At 34.7% G+C, this 23,482-nt stretch overlaps 3 protein-coding genes across 3 annotated transcripts; all 3 read right to left on the bottom strand.

The window, feature by feature from the left end:
* Positions 1-7,145: 7,145 nt before the first annotated feature.
* On the bottom strand, positions 7,146-8,552 carry LOC120173402 (putative uncharacterized protein DDB_G0289963). The gene is made up of 2 exons (XM_039180585.1): positions 7,522-8,552; positions 7,146-7,221 (listed from the first exon to the last, which is right to left on the bottom strand). The coding sequence occupies exons 1-2, from the start codon at positions 8,550-8,552 to the stop codon at positions 7,146-7,148; spliced, it is 1,107 nt and encodes a 368-aa protein (XP_039036516.1).
* Positions 8,553-11,767: 3,215 nt separating this feature from the next.
* On the bottom strand, positions 11,768-15,776 carry LOC120173409 (U-box domain-containing protein 4-like). The gene is made up of 5 exons (XM_039180592.1): positions 15,646-15,776; positions 14,979-15,259; positions 14,378-14,494; positions 12,076-14,103; positions 11,768-11,996 (listed from the first exon to the last, which is right to left on the bottom strand). Exons 1-5 carry the CDS (start codon positions 15,653-15,655, stop codon positions 11,937-11,939), a joined length of 2,496 nt encoding a protein of 831 aa, XP_039036523.1. The 5' UTR covers positions 15,656-15,776; the 3' UTR covers positions 11,768-11,936.
* Positions 15,777-22,025: 6,249 nt separating this feature from the next.
* LOC120173379 lies at positions 22,026-23,205 on the bottom strand. The gene is made up of 4 exons (XM_039180571.1): positions 22,843-23,205; positions 22,576-22,674; positions 22,325-22,486; positions 22,026-22,226 (listed from the first exon to the last, which is right to left on the bottom strand). Exons 1-4 carry the CDS (start codon positions 23,083-23,085, stop codon positions 22,185-22,187), a joined length of 546 nt encoding a protein of 181 aa, XP_039036502.1. The 5' UTR covers positions 23,086-23,205; the 3' UTR covers positions 22,026-22,184.
* Positions 23,206-23,482: the final 277 nt, after the last annotated feature.

The raw sequence follows: 23,482 nt of genomic DNA, 5'->3' as shown, positions 1-23,482 counted from the left end.
TCGGTATAGATAAAAATGTCATTCAAAGATGAATATAACACCTACCCCGTCATGATATCTACTCGAGCATACTTTTATTAGATAGTAATCCTACCCAAACATGATTTCTACCTACAATGATGTATTTACAAGAAATAAATCCTAACCGCATGGTATCTAGTTCGCATATTGTCATTCAACAAAATTTAAAGCGAAAATAAAGGTTTATAAACGCTCCTCCTTTGTGTACACTTAATTTGGCTACCTATTGACGGACAGAGGTTCGGTATGACTATACCTATGGTGACCGTTCTACAGTTCACTATAAGCATGGTTTCGGCTCTATGAGGAAAATGTACTCGAATTGTCCTTGATGTCGGTGCCCCTTTGGGAAACCAAACCCTCGATCCTCACCCATTACAGGTTTCGAGCGGAACGAGTTCAATTCGAGAGGATACATTCCCTTATGCCCATATGGAGAATAAATTCACACGAAAGCATAAGGTATATGAATCCCGAAGGTTACTTGCTAGGCCCATACGGAGAATAAATTTCCACGAAGGCGTCGCTTTCACCCCCACTTAAAAGGGTTCGGAGCTCGGGTATAGAGCTTATGTTATGCAAATGCTCGTGATGTGTGTGAGGAGGAACATTCTACCCTTTGACTCAAAAGTAAAATGAAACCACTCGATAAAAATTGGACAGATCTGAAAGCAAAAAATCAAAATGTTAGTATAACAAAAAATGAAGCAACTACAAACTTCAATAAAAGGATCATAAGTTAACTAAATATTCGAACTCATAATTTCCACCAAACGACAATGTGTAAGCGACTTACAGCCTGACACTCTAAGAGGTCCCCAGCGGAGTCGCCAAGTTGTCATAACCGTTTTTAGGTGGGGTAATTATTTATTGTTTTAAAAATAGTTACAACTTTTAATTTTGGAAAATAAGTATTTTTAATTAAATTGGATAAAATTGGATAAAGTCGCCATCAACCTTTGGGTTAGGTAGGTCGAATACTTAAAAACGTCCTTTAAAACAATTTTAAGAAAAATCATTTTTTAAGACAAAAGTTAGTCTGCGTTTACCAAAGATTCGATTAAAACAGGTTCGGGAGTCAGTTACACGTGGGGAAGGATTATCACCCCCATAGCGTCCAAAATTGGTACTATTTCGCTTACACGTTGTCGTAATGGTGGAAATCCTGAATCAAATATCAAGTTAAAATATGATCCATTTATTAAATATTAATAACTTGCTTCAAATTAATTAATTAAAGAAACTATTTATTTGAATAATAGATCTAGCAAAAACATGAACTTAAAGGATTAAATGGTAAAAACATAGACTCAAAAGGCTAAAATAGCTAAACCAGAAATTTAAATGACATAAATAGCAAAAACAGAAACTTAAGTGACTAAAATAAAATAACAGAAACTAAAGTGTCAAAATCAAGAAAACATATATATTCATATGCTGGAATGAAAAACACACATAAAAGTTCAGGGATTAAAAAGAAATTATACCAAAAATACATAACATGTGTCATAAATGATTCACCGGCCATCGTGTTGCTGCGCTGCTGTGCCACCATCCGATTGTCCTGAAATTTCAGTATGTTGTTCTTGTTGACATCGCGCAACTTTTGACCGTTCGGAATATTGATCGGAAGTCCCGATCGTCGGCGAGAGGCACAAAATCGTCCGAATTTGTTTTCTCTGATTCACCACCGTCCGATCGTTCTGAAATTTTAGTATGTTGTTCGTATTGACATGACACAACTTCTCGCCACTTGGAATGTTGATCGGAGATCCCGATCGCCGACAAGAAGTCAAAAACCGTTTGGCTTATTTTCCCCGATCTGTCGTCGTCCACCGTCCGATCGTCCTGAATTTTCAATATGTTGTTCGTGATGGTCTTGCGCAACTTTTGGCCGTTCGGAATATTGATCGGAGATTCTAATCACCGAAGAGAATTTGGCAAAATCACTGAAGCTTTTTTCCTTTTCTCTCTCCCGTATTTCTTCCCACATTTTTCTCCCCTGGTGTATTATCTGGTTTGCCCCCCACGTTTTGGCTCCACCCTTTCTTTTTTATTTTTTTCTCCCCCTGGCGTCTAACCCCTCTCTTTCTTTTTATGGTGGTCTTCTTGTATGTAGTTGTAGATGTAGTGGGTTGAGTGGGTTTATTTTAGTGGAGAGTTAGGTGTGTTTTAGTTGAATGTTGGAGATGGTGGGGGGACAAAAATTGGTGACATAATAATATTTTAAATTCTTCTCCATTTTTATCTTTCTTGCAGAACAAACCCTTTATCAAAACTAAACACTAACCAGCCAGCCAAAAAATTAAAACAACCCACGTAATTTGAAGGGACAAATTATTAGAAAATTCCATTGAACCTTTTCCTCTGTCTAAAAAAAGATATCTTCATGTTTCCCCCGGGGGGATTAGAAGATAAAGCAACTGTAAAACAAGACCAAAAAGGTAATTATATGGACACCAAAATCACCTGAATCGTCATAGCTTCCTTGTTTGATTCTAGCTGGCTTCCTGAAAACATAAAAAATATATAACCAATAGAAGGATCTAATTATCTGAAACCAAAAAATTTCCATAGTTTGTACACATTTCTTTCTAGTTTCTGATGAGAAAACAAAAAATGAAACCTTTAGTGGCGGCTTTATTGAAAAACCCCAAACTGATATGGGTTACCCGATCCGATTCGAGGTGTCACATTAAGGCTACCGGATCGACCCACCGTAAAAATCCAAGAAAGAGTAAAATTTTCTTAAACCATTCCAAAGTGTAAATAATTTATAATTAAAATACAAGTTCAAGAATCATTCTGGCGATAAAACTAATCTTCAATAATATACAGTATCAAAACAAATTTCATACTCTATACGAAAACAAACCATGACTCTCATGCCCCCTAATTACACTGGTATTGTACTCCACAAACAACGCCAAAGGAACTCCCGTTACTGATATCGATAGCTACACTAGATCAATTTTTTTAACCTAAAATGATGAGTAAAAAAATAAACTTTGGGAAGCTCAGTAATACAATACTACCAGATGATGCTAAAGTTTAGAGTTTTCTTATTGATTCATGCATCTAAAGGTTTTCGTGAAAAGTTGAGGTTCTACTGATATTACTTCAGGAAACAAATAAGAAGCTTACAGTTTAGAGGAAAAAGTTCAGAGGGCCAGGTTCAGGAGATCATAATAGGACGTCTAGTGTAACACCCCAACCCATACTCGACCCGGATACGAGTCTGAGATGTCACATTGACTTTTTGAAACACTTTTCTTACAAAATTACAAACATTTGAACTTATATTAAGAAAATACGATCATATACGATTAAATTGTGTCCGTTATAAAATTTTAAGGCAAAAACATATTTATGAACAGTAAAATACGGTATGAACAGTAAAATTGTGTTCGTTATAAAATTTTAAGTCAAACATTATACAAATCTAAAAAGAAAGTTGTCAAGTGGTCCTAATAATTGTATTTTATGAATGTTTTAGAGAAAGACTAAAACATAATATGAAAATATAAAATAAAATACTTACAGTATAAGAGTAAATTTGAAAGATACAATTATACTAAAATTGATAAAATATATTTATTTTGTAAAAGTCTTTAAAAGTTGAAAAGTATGTTTTCAATTTTTTCTTTTGCTTTTCTTTCTTATTTTTAATCTCAATATTACGTGTTATGTGATATATTATTAGAATATCACGTGACTTTTTATAATTAAAGAACAAAATGGATAATATACTTCATGAAAAAAAATAAAGGTCAAAATTAAATAAAAAAATCTTTAAATACCAAAATGATAATGATGTATATTTAAATGAAAAAAATATCAAGCAGCGGTAAAATTATGACAAATATCCTAATAAATTTAAGAACTACAATAGTTATAAGTAACATCATATTTATAGGTAAATTATTTTCTTTTTCTATAAAATTATTTAAGTTTATTTTCTCTAAAATTTTATGAATTTTAAATTAAGCGGACTTTAACGGGTTTCGCGGGTAGCCCGCGGTTATACCCATTAAACCCGCGGGTTTAACGGTCCGGGCTAAAAAGCCCGCAAATTAAACGATCTTCAATTTTTGAGGCCCGAAGACCGCACGGGTCGCGGGTTAAACGGGTAGCCCGCGGGCCTTAGCCCATATACCCAGCTCTAATACCCTGCTACAGTACTGCTACAATACTGCTACAGTACCTCGGCAAAACATGTATAAGACTCATAAAATTTAAAATGTTCATCATTATACATTTACCATTTACATATTTACGTTTAAAACATTTCAAAACTCGATCAGAGCATATTCAATACAAATCCTTTTTATTACATACCAACTAAATTCTATCTAATAAAATACATGTAATTCGATCTACATTTCTGATCTGATCTTCGGTAAGGAGAACTGACCTATCTTATTCCTATTTACTTCTCTTTTCGCTTTCCAAACCTACGTGTGAAACAATCACATGCTAAGTCGATGACTTAGTGAGGTATATAAACATATAATAAAACCATAAAACATTTCATATTATTAAATATATTCATATAACTAACTCATCATTTTCATCCTTACCTCATTCTATTATCATTCATATCTCTTAGTCATTTTTAATTAAACAATACACACACAACAACATATATTATTATTCACATTCTTATTTATGTACATCATATAACACACACATCATTATCAACACGTTTAACATTTCACATTCATTATCATTAATCCTTATAATTTAACACCTTTATACATAACATACCATGCATTAACCAAGCAATACACCATTACATAAATCTTGTGATCTATTCTATATAACAAATCACACACACACACACACACATATATATATATCATATTTAGTATACTTATTAAATTTCTTTATTAGCCCATGTACACTGTTGAGAACTTAATGTGTGTGAGTGCACTGAGGTTGTACACATCTATGTTGTCACCACAACTCGTATAAATGTCCCGAATGACTATCTAGAGGTCATAAAGAACCTCGGCAACTGTCCATAGGTCCCGAAGAACCTAGGTAAACTGTCCATATGTTCCTTAGAACATAGGTAAACTGTCCATATGTCTCGAAAGACATATGTAAACTGTCCATATGTCCCGAAGAACATAGGTAAACCCTCGAGTCTTGGCATGTCAACTATACCCCTAGCTCTCATATCACATATCATGGGCAATATCATTTATAACAGTTCATATATTCACGCCACTTATTCATATCATTTCTCTTCTAATCCCATACTTCTTCTTTTCTGTCACATATCACATGTGCATATAATCACGTAGTTTACTTTCATGTAATTCATGTCAATTTTCATATGATTTCATATTCATATGTCACATAGCTCGTATCACTTTTTATGGTTTCACATAAACATATATATCATATTTTGTTCACATATATTTCCCATATATATACATCACATAGCATATATAAGCTCATATATCTCATAGTTCTTTCACATAGCTCACTATCATATTTTCATATCATATATCTTATAGTAGATTCTTATATCATCACTTGTTTCCTTTATACCTATTCACAATCACACTAACATGTACTCACACCTATCACTTGTTAAGAATCCATCCAAAAACAACCAAGTAATTATCTGATTGTTTCTGCTACACGCAAATCATGTAAATATAAACCTGTTAAACGAAGTCAATTATCAATTGTTGCGAGCTCTTCTCTTCGCCTCCCCTGGATCGAACTTAGTTGAGATAGATAGATGGTAAGATTAAATGTTTAGTGTTCTCTAAATACCCCTGCCCCGGCGGTCGCAAATATGGTTCTGCCTAAGCCAAGTGTCATGGAGGAACGGAGCTGCCTCATGGGGTTTCAGTCAGGGCGTCAAAAAGATGAGATTGACGGTGGCATGAGCGGATTCATTATTTGGTAAAAGTGGACAAGCGTCTGTATTGAAATTCAATTTTTTTAAATAATTATTATTTTATTGTATAGGTACATTCTAAGTTTTTTTTTTCTGTATACTTGTATAAAAAACTAATATTATTAATATACGTGTCCACTTGTAAAATAATATTTCTGTAATCGTTACTACGTATGAGCTGCAGGAGCTGGGAACCTGGTACGAAGATAGAGGTTCCTTTTGAACAGGAACTCTTGGGCTAAGACATCTTTTCACGGTTCTTGGAGCTCCAATAGCAGCTGCAAGCTTCAATCCTTGAAGGGCAAGTTCAAAAGATCACTGGTTATGTTATTTCTCGCCTTGCAAGAGCCTCTAATATTTGTGCTTGCTGCTGGAACATGAACTCTTTTCCTCGCGTCACTGATTGTATTAAGAATTTATGTGGTACGATCGTCTTCTTCAAAGTTTAACCCTTTTTGTTGCTGCTGTGCTTCAGAATGTTTCAGTCATGGCCATTTCTTAATCATTCTAGGGAATTTGATTAATGGGATTCCTATTACTTAATATTAAAAGATGATTTTATTATAATAGAATAATAAGTTGATAAAAAAAACTAAAATAATTGAAAATATGATTAATGGAGATGAGCACTCACAAGTGTGGGATATGCTGTCAAACTGTGATGAGCACTCGCATATGGTGAAGTACTAACCACTCCAAATACTTTTAAATCCTAATTATCAAAGGCCCACATCTGTAAACTATAAGCGGTTGGAATGGAGATAATATGAAATATCACCGAACAAAATGGAGAAACAGATGAATCACCGGAAAAGAAAAGATTCTCCAAAGATTTAATCAAACTTCATTATCAACCTATGCAATAGAGACAAAATCTATCATCACCTTTCCCTTTGTAATCAAAAGAAGACATGCGATTTGGATTTGAAAGAAATAATTATTCTCCAAATGCGTTGAATTTAATATATATATATATATATATATATATATATATATAAATAAATACTACTTTATATATCACTTCAATCCCTCCTATCCAAATTCACTCCTTTTCAACTTTCCAATATTTTCATTTGTTCGAATCTTTTATTGCTTCCTTTTATTTTTTTATTTAAATTATAAATTGAATGACTGTGTCGTCGTGTGCTTTAGTGATAGAGTGACAGTCACGAATTGCCGTTTTCATGTCTCGTTAAAAGTCGACACGTTAATCATGTTCATCACTACCACCGTCACCCTCATCCTCATCGTCTTCCTCCACCCATAACAGCTCTGCTACTATTCTTCAATCATTATCTTTAGCATCACAATTCAGAATTCATATTTTTTCTTAAAACAAAAATTCATTCATAATATAATAAATCTCATGAGACAGATTTTATAGGTACAACAGCATGCACTTTGAACTATATGGGAAAAATACAAAAATATAATCCAAAAAGAACAAAGAAAAGTTGAAAAATGATAACAGAAAAGAAAAAGAGAAGCATGCGTGAGATTGTTCACGAGCCCTTCTTTCTTTTTCTTTTCTTTAAGCCTCATCAACAAAGCTTGCATGTCAAAGCTCCTTTAACCATTCATACGTTCGATGACGTGATAAAGCTTGCTTTCCTTCTCGCTTTTCTTTCATTTTCTTCTTTATCTTTTGTTCTTGCTGCAGTAGCTTCGTTTTCTCTTCCATGGCGGCATGCAACATTGTTTTTTCTTTTTCATTGTTCTTCTTCATCATATTTTTGATGACCACTATTTTGTTCAGTGGAACTGTTTCGACTGCATCCACTGAACATTTACATCCACTGAACAACCCTTTTCTTAACATCCCTTTGATCGAATCTAGCTGATTAATGTTACTGCTATTAGTATTACTGCTATTGAGACTGCTGTTTCGGCTGACAGAATTTCGATTCGAATTGTTGTTACGGATTTTCATATAGTCTAGTTTAAGTTCTGGTGCTCGAACCAACCCCAACCTGAAAAAATCCCACATCGATGACGTCTGGTTTCGGCTGCTGACGTTTACTGGTCGAGTTTCGGACAACCTTATCTGTGGTTTTGGACTTGGATGTGAGTTGAAGTTGTTTCTGGTTTCGTTCGGCTTTGATTTGGGAGTTGTAATTGAATTGAAATCCCTTGCTGTAACCATGCTGGAATTACTGCTACTATTCGTTGAGTAATGGCTACTTCCGGTGCTGCTGCTTCTGCTACTGCTATCGACACTTGTGAACCTACTTAACGAACCATAGTCCATGGACCCGGACCTTGGCAAGAACCGACTCGTTTTCTGGCTATCTTGATGATGGCACCTTGCTGAGCCACGGTCTGAACTAACAGAGACACGAAAGGGTAAAATTTGGCCTTCGAAGAACACATCATCAGCCGCACACATTTCTGGTTTTGTGGACAAAAAGTCACCACATGAGCCAAAGTTGAAATCCTCTTGGGTTTTAATGGCTTGGGATTCGCCGTCTTCTTCATTCCTTGGTTGGATTTGATTCTCTTCTTTAACCAAATTGAGTGGCAGATCACATAATGACAATGCTTCTTCTTCTTCTTCTTCTTCTTCCCCAACTTCCCTTTTTTGTTGTTCGTGGCAGTTAATTGCAGCACACTCCATGGATTGGAACCTAGAAAAGTTCATATAAACTTGAACCTTTTTCTTAATTCAAAGTTCAAACTCTGTTTGGTTTTGGCTGGGAAGTTACAAAGGGTGATGAATATGGGGGTTTTATATAGGAAGAGCAAGGTTTAATACTGAATTGTTGAGAGGGAAAGGGGAGACAAATAGAATATAGAGAAGTAGAAGGTACTGCAAAAGGAGCAAAGAAGAAACAATAGGGCAACGACCAGTGCAGGTGAAGAAATCAGGGTGTTGCTGTATGGGAGTGAAACATAGAGGACTATTCAGGTTGGCCACTATCCAAGCTAGTACTATTTATGCACTCTCACTTTCATTAGCACTGTTTTGGAAGACAAAAAAGGGATTAGATTCCATCCTCTAGTGGGGCTTAAAACCTCAAGGGCCAAGGCCATTGTTAAAAAAATGATATTGGCATCCAATATCCGTGTATATTTTATTCTGTATGTTTTAGAAAAATAAATATGTTTTGGAGCATCACATTTGGAATGAAAAGTTGAAATTGCAATGTCGAGTTTAATTCACAATGATAAACATCTCTTTCCTGCAGTAAGAAACATGAGATTTTAGGTTACCTGGTTCCTATTGACAGCCTCAAACAGTGTGTTTGTTTTACTTTTTCTGTTGCGACAAAAAAAAGTTCAGTTTAGACTTTATTCTCTTATGTTTCTTCTTTCCAGAAATGTCTGAGCACATGTAGGAAGAAGTTAGATGATGGAATTCAAATATTAGACGTGGTGATGTTAGTTTATAAAATTAATTGTATTAAAGCGAGTTACCTAAATCCATTAGTGGCAGTTAGGGGCACAAAAAATCCGAATATCCGATTTTGCGAAAAAAATATCTGAAACCGGATTTGGGAAAAACCGGTTTTTTTTAACCGGATCGGATTTTTTTAAACCGGTTATTTTAACCGGTTTGGAGAAAAAAACCCAGACCGATTTTTTAACCGGATAAAAAACCGGTTTTTATCCGGAAAAAAAAACCGGTCTGGGTTTAAAAAACTAGCCGTTAATATAGCCGTTTGTGACCGTTTTTGACCGTTTTTTTCTTTAAAAAATTACTATTTTACCATCCTAAACATGTATAAATAGGTTGGGGATGTATTTGGTTGATTACAACTTTCTCAAATCTTATTACACAACACTTAAACATCTCTCAAATCTTAGTTTTGTAATTTTTTATTCATCATGAGTAACACTGCTGAATCTTCCGTCGGGGGAAACCTTGAAGTCGTGAGAGTGATCGAACACACTCGAAACAAAGATATTTGGGATCACTACGATTTATGTGAGATGTCAAATGGCTCGAGGAGGGCGCGTTGTAAACTTTGTCTAAAGTTTCTTGCATCGGAAGGAAACACAACGTTGAAGAACCATTTGACAAAACCATGCAAGGCACTTCGCTCAAGATCGGATCCTAGTCAATCGAATCTTACACCGCAAGGTGGTGTTTTTGTTTACGACAACGAAAAATTACGAGAAGCGTTTACAAAGTTCGTGATTACAAAAGCATTGCCGTTCGACCACTTTGATGATGAAGATTTCACGACAACAATTCAACAACTAATGCAACCACGTTATACTCAAGTAAGTAGTACTACCCTTAGAAGAGATGCTATAAAAATGTGGCGTACGGCGAGGGAAAAAATGATTTTAGGATTCCAAGAACACCGTTATGGTGTGTCGCTTACATGTGACGTTTGGAGTTCCCCTCATAATACCGGAAATTCTTTTTTAGCCGTTACGTCACATTGGTTAGATCAAGATAATTGGCAAATGATGAAAAGAACAATCGCGTTTGAATTATTCGGTGAGCCGCATACCGGTGCTAATTTATTTACACTTTTAAAACGGGTAATTTGTCTTTATAAATTAGAAAATAAAGTTTTTTCTATATCCTTTGATAATGCATCGAATAATACAAACGCGGTTCCAAGATTGAAAATATTACTTTCACCGATTTTAGACGGTGCGTTTTTTCATACCCGTTGCGTTGCACACATAATTAATTTATCCGTGCAAGCCGGTTTGGAGGTTATTGAGCCAATTAGATTAGAATTTAAAACAATGATAAAATCGATTCTTTGTAACAACAACAAAAGACTAAATGATTATAAACGATTTTGTAAGTCTGTTAATAAAAAAAGCTTTGGGTCCTAATTTGGATTGTCCAACTCGTTGGAACTCAACTTGGATGATGATGCATACTGCCTTAAGGCAAAGGGAAACATTGCAAACATTTCACGACCGGCCCTCCAAACCGGTTAGAAACCGAACCGGTTATTTTATAAACCGGTTTTTTTTCTATGGGAAAAAACCGGATCGGATAAAAACCGATCCGGATCGGATTGAAATCCGAATTATGTGCAACCCTAGTGGCAGTTAGAGATGCACATAGCTGGATTTAAATCCGATCCGGATCGGATAAAAACCGATTTGGTTTTTTCACTAAGCCAAAAAATTGGTTTATAAAAAAATCGGTTCGGATCATAACTGGTTTGGAGGGCCGGATGATGTAACCGGTGTAACCGGTTTCGGTTTGAAAAAACCCGATTTTTTTAAAAAAACCGGTTTTTAATCCGGTAAAAAATCCGGTCATCCAATTTTTTCTCAAACCGGTTATACTATCCGGTTTTAAAATATCCGATCCGGTTTAAAAAAATCGGTTTTTCCCAAATCCGGTTTCGGATATTTTTTTACACAAAATCGGATATTCGGATTTTTTGTGCACCTCTAGTGCAGTGGACTGGAGTTTGAAAATTGAAATTGGAAAGACTGCATGATCAATGAGCATCATTTAAAACTATTTCAAAAAATTTAAATAACTGATGAACTGAAATCAAAATGAAACTAGTAATTAAAATTCAGGCTGTTATTCAACCAACCTAAACAACATCAACTAAGGGTGTTTGACAAATTGATAAATGAAATAACGCACGATCAAATAACTAATGGAACTCATATACATAGAACCCTAAAATGTCTGCTCCTGTTTGGCTGTCTGCACTTACAAATCAATCTGAATATCTAGTTTAATCTGAAAAACAGTTGAGTCAAAAAAATAAGCTATGGGAACTTTATTCACCGATTCATAAATTCACCCCGAGCTCGCTACGAAGACCAGGCGGACCCACATGTATGGAATTGTGTTCTTACATTCACAACTGCACATATAAAAAGAAGAATTTGGACAAGAGGACTCCATCGAATCCTCCACAAATTGAAAACTTTCTTTTTTTTTCCTACGCAAATTGTAAAACCATGCAGCAAAACCTTCAAAATGCATTATTTGAAACATCAAATGTATACAAACTGTATCAGACTCAATGCCTTGGGTGCCGTGAAAGTTGTTTTCCTACTTTCAGCCTCTTCCAGCACTACCATGTCGTTGGCTTCTAAAGTAGGTCAGAAGTGCCTGAGACTGCAACCAACAGCAGCTTATGAAAATTTTCAAGGTAAAAGAAAGAAGGTTTTATCGGAAAAAGAAAACAGGAGTATACCTTCTCTCTAGCTCTTGGGGTGCCGGACTGGGACAAGGCCACTAGTGGTGGAACAGCACCTTCTTGGAGCACCATACTGCAGAACCTGCCACTGGTTGTGCAGAGTTGTAAAAGTGCAGCAGCTGCATTTTCCTTCCCTCTCGCTGAACCCAACTCAACAACCTCGACCAGCACAGGAATCCCACCCTCCTGCCCAATAGCATTCCTCCCTTCGGGAATTGTAGCAAGGTTAGCCAAAACAGCAACTGCCTTATCAACCATTCCAGCTGCTGGGTCCATCAAGTCTACAAGGTGTCTTACGGCACCAGCTTGCACAATTTGGGGCTTGTTTTCATGAAATATTGACAGATTAAACAAGGCAGTGGCTGCATCTTTCTTTCCCCTAGGAGTACCGTTCCCCAATAAATCAACAAGAGGCTTGATTGCCCCAGACCTTCCGATCTTGACTTTGTTATCCTCAATGACCGAAAGGCTGAAGAGAGTAGCAGCTGAGTTTTCTTTAGCTTCAGGGCTTCCTGTCTCAAGGACATGAATCAGAGGCTCAATTGCATTAGCATCAGCAATAGCTGTTTTGTTGTTATCATTAATTGATAAGTTAAGAAGTGCTGTAACAGCATTTTCCTGAGTCTTTGTATCCGGTGAATGAAGCAAATCAACTAACAGGGAAATGGCCCCACTATTTGCTATTATAATCCGATTATCCATATTGTGCTTAGCAAGTAACCTGAGTTGAGCTGTGGCCTCTCTTTGATTATCAACCGAAGTGCTCTTCAAGTCATCTACCAACTTCTTAACCTGGGTTTCAATGCCAGAAAGGTCAGCCCTGTTCTCAACACCAGGAGAAGAAACTATCCTTGGAATAAACCTCTCTGATGGTCGGCGCCAGATTGTTTGGCTTCGAGATAGTGCTTCTACCAATCGAGGAGGAAATTCAGGTTCTCTCTGTGGGACTGCTGTACTGGCTGTAGGTTGTGGGTCAGATTTAACCTCCCCAGAAACATCACTATTGTAGGCTGCAAAATGACTTTCAGAAGACTCATTGGCATCTCCAACCGATCCTCGAGGAGAATCTGAATTAGGAAGAGCACTAGAGGTTGAACCAGATCTTGAATGGTTCTGAGATGAATGTCCAGCATTGTTAGAAGGTGACACAGGGAGTTCACCAACAGAATCATTATACCTTTGTTCCAACTTTGAGTTGCCTTCAGCACTATTTATTGATATCCTTGCAACATCCAGACCCTCTCCATTTCCAGCTATACCTGGCAAGGAACCCTCTGAGGTAGAACAAGGATGTTGTGGGGAGGTTTCCTCCCGATGAATTCCACTGGATGTTACTAGTTTCTTACCAGCTTGACCTCTAGACCTTGGCTCAGGCGATAATGGTTGGCTGTTTCTAGGAGTAAAACTATTTGAATCCCTTGACAAGCCAGACTCTGCAGCCACAAGAAGGGGATAGGACTGGTTTAAATTGGACTTCATGGGATTAGGCAACTTCACATTGTTTGACTCACACCAGTTTGCAATTAGTGCCTTTACTGTGTAATTAGGTATAAGATTGGTATGAGTCAAAGCTTGCCGTGTTTTGGGGCACACAGTGAGACCAAGACCTATCCAGTTCTTAATGAACGCCCGCTCATAGGTTTGTCCAGATGCCACAATCACTGGATCAGTCATTAGCTCGAGGGAAAGAGGGCAGCAGAAATCAGCAGGTATGGGAACCGGACTACTGGTCTCAGATTGTTTCATTAATACAAGACGATCATGCATGCGGGTTACAAGAGCAATTATTTGATCAATGAACTCAGCTTCTGCAGTTTTATCAGCTTGTTCAGCATTCTCCTTTAACTTTTCAAGGGCCACAGCTTCTATCAGAATCTCCTGGTTAGACCTCAAGCCCAAGTTCTCTGCAATTTTCACTATTATGTCTGAGGATGGTCCAACACTATCCACTTGATCCTGTATGGCTTCCCTGATGAAAGATGATACTTGGTCATATGCTACATGCTTAATTTTCTGCAAGCAGTGCTGCAAGCAATTGCCAATAGTTAAACATCCTGAAATGTGGATTCCCCTTTAGCATTCTTCAAACTCAGAAATCAAATCAAAATGGAAGCTAAATATCCTCACATCTCAAAACTGTATATTTGCATGCCATTCACTCTCCAATAGATGACTTCTTTGGTTATCATTGTGAGAATACAATAATTACGCTCTATTCATAAAACTTAAAACACAATACAAAGAGTAAAAGCTTCATATAAAAGCAAAAAAACCTCAAGTAACTTGGGTCATAAATTACCTCAAGAGATGCTAAACTCAATTCATCAGGCAGGTGCTGATAGGAAGACTTCAAGAAATGGAATACATCCAGGCTAGAATTCCGAATCTTTGATATTAATGACTCAACCTGCAGAACCTAGAGATCAAGTGGAACAGAGGACGGTTATCCAAGTGCATTTAATTAAAAGCCAACACTAATTGATTAGTAGCTAATAAGAAAAATCTATTCTTCTAAGTATAATATTATTTTCTGAAAAGGCAACCATCTATAGCATTTTTCCACCTAAATATGAGCGAACATTCAGGAATCAGGACTTGGGGGCTAAATATATTCCAAATGCTATACATTCCAACAATTACACTTACGGAAAACATGATAATGTTCTAATAACCATAAGAAATAAGAAGAAAATGCAGACATCATAGACCATAGAGGCAGAAATATGTCTGACAAGTTATGGCACAAGAATTAACTGTAAAATTCTAGCAATAATCTACAACATTCATTTCAATACCAGGGTTATGCCAATGCCTAAAAGGTTAAGTAGGTGCTTCTTCCAGCCATAAGTGGATTGAAATTGCCAAGTGAAGTTGTGAACTTAAAGGAACTAGTAACTTACAAAGTAAACTTTACTCGAAAGGGGTTGCCAGCTTTCGAATTGCTCCCTCAATTCTTCTATAGAGAGGCTTAATCTTTCAAATGCCTTATCAAGCACTTCAACGGAAGTAATTTCTGAATCAACAATTGCACTAAGAATTGGCTTCAACAGCTTTATTATCTCTTCTGCTCTCTGGCAATACTTCTGAACCAGTTCTGAGTTAATGTTCTCAGAAGATGACACATTTAAAAACGAGGAAATGTTACTGAGAAGTGTGTTCAACAAAGATATCTCCATATGATCTGGGTAACCAAAAATAGAAGCGAGAGAGATCACAACTAAGAAAGAGGAGCAGAAGGAGAATTGATAATAATAATAATGATGATAATGATGATGATGATGATGATAATAATAAGCAAACTACCATGCACAGCATGCAAACAATATGATATAAGTATCTTTGTCAATAAAATACAGGAAGCTTGGAGCCTAATTACTTTGGTTCAACAACATGATTTCTTTCACAGCATTCAATTTAACCTAATGCAAAATCATCAGTAAACACGAGAATATTCTAGCAACATCACCATTACCGCAGTTATTTTTCACATAACAAAAGTGATACAGAGGCAAAAAGAATAAAAAGTGGAACGGGAAAATCCACATAAAGTAAGGACAGAGCACATACCGTGTTTCATAAATTCCAACAGAAAAATCCTTTCTCAAAGATGGATTATGGATCCTTTGGAAACCATATCATTCCATAAAAATTATGAAAACCCTTTGAACACCAGTACCGTAGCTTATGTAACACACTATCTTGATACCAAGAAACAGCCAGGTTCTTGAAATTTCATCTACGCCAACTAGCAATCCTAATACAGAATCAAAAACAATAAATAGATCAACCAATATGCAAACCATCAAATATAATATTTATCAAAAAAATGCAAACCAAAAAGAAATAATCAAAAGCAGCCACCTCAAACATAACACAATGCCTGCCCACCCACCATCAAGGAGAGAGAGAGTTGACTAAAAGCAAGCCAAATTCTTCTCAAAGATTATATGAAATAACCATCTTCTCAAAGATTATATGAAATAAACAAAGGCTAGGGAATAATTGAAATTTGCTAACTGTTCAATGAATTCATCTTTACTCCAGTGCCTCATAAACTTCGGTACTGCAGGCAGAGTCTCTCTTCACTAAAGTCCAGTTTTTTAGGAAATTAAAAGTTAGGATTTGGATATATTTTTCCTATTTTTAGTAATCATTTGCACTTCTATCAAAAGTTAATGCACATCAGATGTACCTTTTGGAATAGAGAAAAGACACTATTCGAACAAAAATAACCAGATAGGCCTACTAGGATGAAGAAGCATCCATACAAGTTCAGCAACCATATGATGATTTAAACCCAGAATTAGCATTCTTCAACTCGATGATATAAAGACAAATATAAAACATTACAGCAACAGCATTCAAATTCCACATGCTACTGGATTAAAACTAGTGCGGCAGTAATGAAACCAACAAATTTATCTAAATCATTACTCCCAAAACCTATATGAAATAAATGAAGGTTAGGGAATAATTGAAATTTGGTAACTGTTCCTTCAATGGATTCATCTTTACTCCAGTGCCTCATAAACTTTGGTACTACAGGATGTGTCCCTCTTCACTAAAGTCCAGGTTTTTAGGAAGTTAACAGTTAGTTATTTGGATATATTTTTTCCTATTTTTGGTAATCATTTGCACTTCTATCAAAAGTTAATGCACATCAGATGTACCTTTTGGAATAGAGAAAATACACTATTCGAACAAAAATAACCATATAGGTCTACTATGATGAAGAAGCATCCATACAAGTTCAGCAACCATACGATGATTTAAACCCAGAATTAGCATTCTTCAAATCGATGATATAAAGACAAACATAAAACATTACAGCAACAGCAACAGCATTCAAATTCCACATGCTACTGGATTAAAACTAGTGCGGCAGTAATGAAACCAACAAATTTATCTAAATCATTACTCCCAAAACCTATATGAAATAAATGAAGGTTAGGGAATAATTGAAATTTGGTAACTGTTCCTTCAATGGATTCATCTTTACTCCAGTGCCTCATAAACTTCGGTACTACAGGCAGAGTCCTTCACTAAAGTCCAGGTTTTTAGGAAGTTAACAGTTAGTTATTTGGATATATTTTTTCTATTTTTGGTAATCATTTGCAATTCTATCAAAAGTTAATGCACATCAGATGTACCTTTTGGAATAGAGAAAAGACACTATTCGAACAAAAATAACCAGATAAGGTCTACTGGGATGAAGAAGCATCCATACAATTTCAGTAACCATATGATGATTTAAACCCAGAATTAGCATTCTTCAAGTAGATGATATAAAGACAAATATAAAACATTACAGCAACAATATTCAAATTCCGCATGCTACTGGATTAAAACCAGCGCGGCAGTAATGAAACCAACAAATTTATCTAAATCATTACTCCCAAAACCTATCTCCAAATGGTTTCTAATATCATTTATATGTCATAGTTTATAATTTATGTACTTTCCATGTTGTCATTATTTATATAGTAGTCATATAAAAAGTAAAAATAATTTGAGCAAAGAACAAACTTAAGCTGTTTTTCACAACTTCCCAGCGGCAAGTATCACAAACAAATAAAAATTAACCCTAAAAATCCATCATCGCTCCTTAAAATATCAATTATCCAAAAACGCACCTAACCTTTCAAATTCATACAATAAAACAACATGATCGTAAAGAGAGTAATTAGATCAAATGGGTTTCGTTATTATTCCGAAAATACCTGACTCCAAAGAAGTAAACAGATAATTAGACCCAGGAAATAAGGAGAAAGATTCCAAAGCCAAAGAAGGAAAGAAAAAAGGAATGGTACCTTAATGCAGCTTTTGAATTCTGGGTTTTCCCCCTTTCGTGGTCCGCTAACCTTTCCAAGAAGAAAAAAAAGATTAATAAGTCTCAGATTTCGCTATTCTGTCGCTGGGGTCTTTAGGCAAAATTTTCCCTCTTTTCCAGTATCTTATTGGGCATTAGTTAAATGTTTTATCATTTTTTTTATCTTGCTGAATTGATCAAATTATACATCTAAATTTAGTGAATGAATATCTCATCGAACATTTTTACATATACAAAGATATAAATTTAAGATCTTATTTAAATGATATAAAACTACTTAAACTAATCTTAATATTTTATTATTTAATTGTATTGCTTGAGTTGCCTAGTTGGAAATTGACGGATTCTCTTCGTTTTTGGAATTTCTTTATGAATATTTTGACTTGAATTTGGAAATTTATTTTGATTATATTTTTGCGATTGGCCAAGAGGAAATTAGATGTATCTGCGTTATATCTGACTCCGTCAGCGTTAATTATTAAAGTATAGTAATTATATTTAGTTGTTTTTTCAAGATTCAATTCAAAAAAATTTAATTATAAATTACTCATTTAATATCTAGATTATTTACTTAAACTTATAATTTTTTAAAATCATACTTATTTTTTATATTAGTATTTTCGTTCAAAATTTAACTTTAAATTTTGAAAAATTAAAAATTTAGGTACTAAAATGGGTCAAAACAGATAATTTAAGTATTAAATACGCGTCAAGTTTTTAACCGTGGGTACTAAAATGAAACAAATATTAAACATTATGTATGATTTTGAAATTTTTGAAAATTTAAGTACTAAAACACATAATAAATGATAGTTTAGTTACTAAATACGTTGTTTACCCAAACATTAATTATATTTTTAGTGTTCAAATTTTTTATTAAAATAATAGTCTATAATTACATTAGTTCAAATCCTCTGTTAAAAAAGATTTTCTAACAAATATGTAATATGTGACATTAGTCATCTTTTTTCTTATCTTGATTTTTAAGCAAGCAAACACAAAAACAAATAATTTTTTTAAAATTAGCTTATTTTCAGAAAACAAAAATAATCTTAAGTTTTAAATTCTTTGATTTTTAAAAATTATATATTTTAAGTGCATCGATTTTAATTTATAATTTCATTTTTAGTTTTTTGTTAAGTTAAAAATATTAAGTTTCAAAATTTTATTAAAAAATACTTAGATTATTTTTTGATAAGAAAAAATATTTAGATTATGAAAATGAATTTACCTGGAAATGAAATCAAGATCCTAATTTTTAAATTACTTTCAAAATATTTTAATTTCATTTTTATTGACAGTCTGAAAAAAAAAGTTGAGTTCGAAGAATTCGTCAATGGAGGGTAAAGATATTTTTTAACGAATAACCTAAAATAGTTACAGGTATAAATTTAAACAGTTATTTTGAGAAAAAAATTAAATTAGAAAGAAAAACATTTTAAATACTTATTTTTTAAATTAAAAATGGAAAAGAAATATTTTTAACAACAAATGCATCGTTTTTAAGAAAGTTATTGGATTAAAGTCAAACATAAAATTAAAATATTTATGTCTTGTAATTGTTATAAGATAAATACCAATAAAAACTAGTTCTATATAAAAAAAAAAAGTAGCGAAGTTGCTAATCATATGACACCCAAGGTTATACGAAGATAGATATTTACATTAACTGAAAATTAAAAATAATTTTAAAATTTATCATTAATTATATGACAATAATTATAATCGGTATACATCATAATCAATTATTATAGATATTCAATTCAAGGAGCAGTTATATTTGATTGTTCAGCCTCTCTCTCTCTCTCTCTCAGCTTCAAGAAACCTACCATGGTTGACTGTCATATATAGGTTCCAGTAATAGTGCTACTCTGTCCAGCTGCTAACAGCCCAATAACTCAAATATACTCCTTATTTTTCTTCAGGATATCGGATTGTTTATATATGCACAATAAGAAGTATCTGCAAAGGCTTAAAGCAAAAAAAGTCATAATATATGGATTTAGTTTGATAAAAAAAATAGATTAGAGACGTGATAATAGTTTAATTGACTAAAAAATAATTTAGATAATTAAAGCAAAAAACCATAATACAAGTACTTATTTAGTTTAAGCCTTATTTAGAGGATTAATGTATTTTTAATTAAATTTTACATTATATAGAATAGGAAAATTCTACAACGCTCGACGAGTACCGTTAAACATCATTAACGATGAGCACTGCTACGTACCATTAATTTAATTTATAAAAATTTAAAATTCTAAATAACTCAACATATAATTATAAATTAGTTAAAAGTTTAAACGTAAATTATTTAAAATAAAATTTTAATTCATTATTTTCTATTTTTAAAGAAAATTAAATAATTTTTAAAGGTAAATTATAGATTTTTTTTATTGTTAAAAGAAATTGCTCACTTTGCTCTCAATGTCATCCAGTTGCTCACCTTGACCCGGAACCAGCATCATGCCTCTCTGCAATACCATCGATTTCCTGCATGAATGCGAGGATGAGTGCAATTTAGTAAATGCAGGCAATGTTTATAAATGGTTCTGAAATCGGAAAAGGCGGTATATCACCGGCAATGTTTCCATCATTTTCGTATCTCTCCGAGCTCGAATCTCTCCTTGTCCCCTCCACCAAAGTAACAACCAGAAAATGCTAGCATATCAGGCTCAAGTCTGTAATTGAAAATGTTCGAGTCAGATACTAAAAACATGTCTTTGCCGAGCTTGAAATCATATTTAAAAATGTTTCTCTATGGCATGTGTATGAACCAATGTGCTTTTATTGAATACACTTGCACTCAGATGTTCGAACCTGCAGGAATCATTGATGCCTCTGTTGTTCTGAGTTCTGACCATTAAATTTTACATAAACTATCCATGTACTGACACCCGTATCGAATACATTTTCGAACATGAATTCGGGGTATGATTCTCCAATTACGTGGAAAGGCTTTGAAAATAATTGAGGATTTGAGAATACCATAATGTCCAAGAATTTAGAACAAACCTCAGATGAAGTGCAATAAAACGAGTAGCCTTCTCACGCATTTTTCATGACAAGCTTCTGTCCGAGTTCTGCTGAGGGAATTGGGAGGGAAGGGAAAGGAAGGATGGTGGAACTGTGGAAGAGCAAGAAAGGGGTGTGCGGCGGCCCAAGTGGGGAAGCTAGGGAAGGAGAAAAGTATACTAAAAAGGGTAAATTAGAAATTTGTCCCTAAATTACTTTAAATTTAATGATCTCTAATTAGTATTTTATCTAAAATTTAAGGGTCAAAGTAAAAAATAAATAAACTCCTTTTACTAATATGACACGTCAATAAAGGTTTAACGGCCTTTACGATAAGTGACCGATCTTAATTAAAACAAAATAAAAGTGGGTATGAATTGTATTTTTTTGAATCCAATGATCATACGATTTTAAAACTGAAACAAAAATGACCAATTTTGTAGTCTACCCCTTATTTATTTTTTCAATAATAACAATATTACCTTATGATGTCACATTAACATCATATTAAATTTCTAACGACGAGATACAAAATAAAACTTAAAATAAAATTAGGTATATTTTAAAAAAAATAACATTTAGGTATCAAAACTAAACAATAATAATAGTATAAATACTAAACATGAATTTACTCTAAATAAAATTACTAAAAAGCTAAATTACTGGTCAACATGTTGAAAGGATGGACGGAGATGGTGAATGCTTGGGCACAGAGGGACCCTAAGTTATGGGATGATCCGACAAGTTTTAAGCCAGAGAGGTTCGAACAAGGCAAAGAAACGAGTGATCCGATATATAAGTTACTGCCATTCGGGATAAGAAGAAGAGCTTGCCCAGGAATGGCGTTAGCCATACATGTGCTGGGGTCGACATTGGGGCATTGATTCAATGTTTTGAGTGGGAAAGGGTGAGTGATAAGTCAATCGACATAACCGAAGGGCAAGGGATCACCATGCCTAAAGTTGAACCATTGGAAGCCTTGTGCAAAGCAAGTCAGCCCGGTATGAAGCTGCTTGCTTAGTTTCTGAAATTATATGGGATTCGTCAACTTCCTTTTCAGCTTTCTGTAACTCTTCATAAAGAACGCTACCAATGACAGTGCTTTTTCATTCAAATTGCATTTCATGATTTTACCTTTACATTGCAACAACTTACAAGCAAAGAACATTGTTTAAACCATTCCAAAATCTCTGTTCTTCCGGAAGTACAAGTAAAAATTTATTTAAGAAAGGCTGGCAATTGGTAACATCCAAATGATGATCTAACAGCCCTCACTTCGATTGGGCTTGGAAGAAACAAAGACCTGATCATATACATACAAGCAAAACTGTCTTGATCATCATTTAACAGATGAGCCTTTTAATTCTTCTATTTGGTTAAGAATAAGCCCTAAATGAATACCTGATCTTCTTCAAGGGCGGGAATCCAGTCATTTGTTGCTGGGTTGCTTTTGAAAACTGGCTTGTTGGTTGAATTTCCAGCGTCCTGGCCATTTCCCAGCTGAATACCATATTCATTTGCTTCACCCCCTCCTTTCATCACTCTTATAAACCCACTTCCTGTCTGTCATCAATAAGACAAGACACTTCAGGGTTCAGACAAAGCAATATCAGTGTAAGAAGATAAAAGGTCAAGACACAAAAAAAGGAAACCGTGTGATGCTCTTTTTCAATGGAATTCATCTCCCTGTAATATTCTGTCTCCACAAATTCATCTTGTTCCACTGAAACTCCCCCCTCTGAAATCTTCACCTAAGAAATCAAAATACAGAACTGAAACGAAGGGACCCAAAAGAGAGAGGGTAATAAAGAAACTACCCATCCTAGTACTGCCTTGTACTTGTACTTGTACTGACCCCAGATCATCAAAATAAATAAATAAAAGAAAGAAACTAAAACGTTAAGGAATTGTGCGCGTACATGGGACTGAGATTGAAGGGACCGTAACTTGTCGAGTTCGGGTAGCGTTTGGTCGAAGTGTGAAGGGAGATTGGAGGCGGTCGCTGATGCTAAATCCGGTTCACTCCTGTTGGGTTTGGTGGGTCGTTTTGGGACCATCGAATCGAACTGGGCTCTGACTTGATCGGTGATTTGCTGTTGTTGATCAGCGTCCAAAACTTCATCGCTCCGGCTTGGTTTAGTCGCCGTCCATTGGCCCGCCATCTTGATCTTTGTTTTTTCTTTTACCGGTTGTTAGATTGTACGAGAAAGAGGGAGAAGAATAATGACTGTTGATGGTGAAATGGGTCGGCGACCTTAATAAATTTTGAGCGAATATAAAAATCGAAACCGTGGGCTACAAATACTGCTTACATCAACGTTGCCGGCCTGAGTATCTGTCAAATTCCACATTTCTGACTTGGATTTTTGAATGGTATGGTTGGTGTAAGCATTGGATTCGACGAATCAGATTAAATTTAGTTTTATCCTTCACGCTTAATTAAAGAATAAATATTCAAATTATACCATTTCTTTTAAACAAGTGTTTAACATTATAAATATCATTATTTTAGGTATTCAATTATAATGACCGTTGCACGAATTAATTTACCACATTGAT

This window comes from Hibiscus syriacus, unplaced genomic scaffold (assembly GCF_006381635.1).
Source record: "Hibiscus syriacus cultivar Baekdansim isolate YM2019G1 unplaced genomic scaffold, ASM638163v2 tig00111947_pilon, whole genome shotgun sequence".
Lineage (NCBI taxonomy): Eukaryota > Viridiplantae > Streptophyta > Magnoliopsida > Malvales > Malvaceae > Hibiscus > Hibiscus syriacus.
This window is presented reverse-complemented; position numbering and strand designations above follow the sequence as displayed.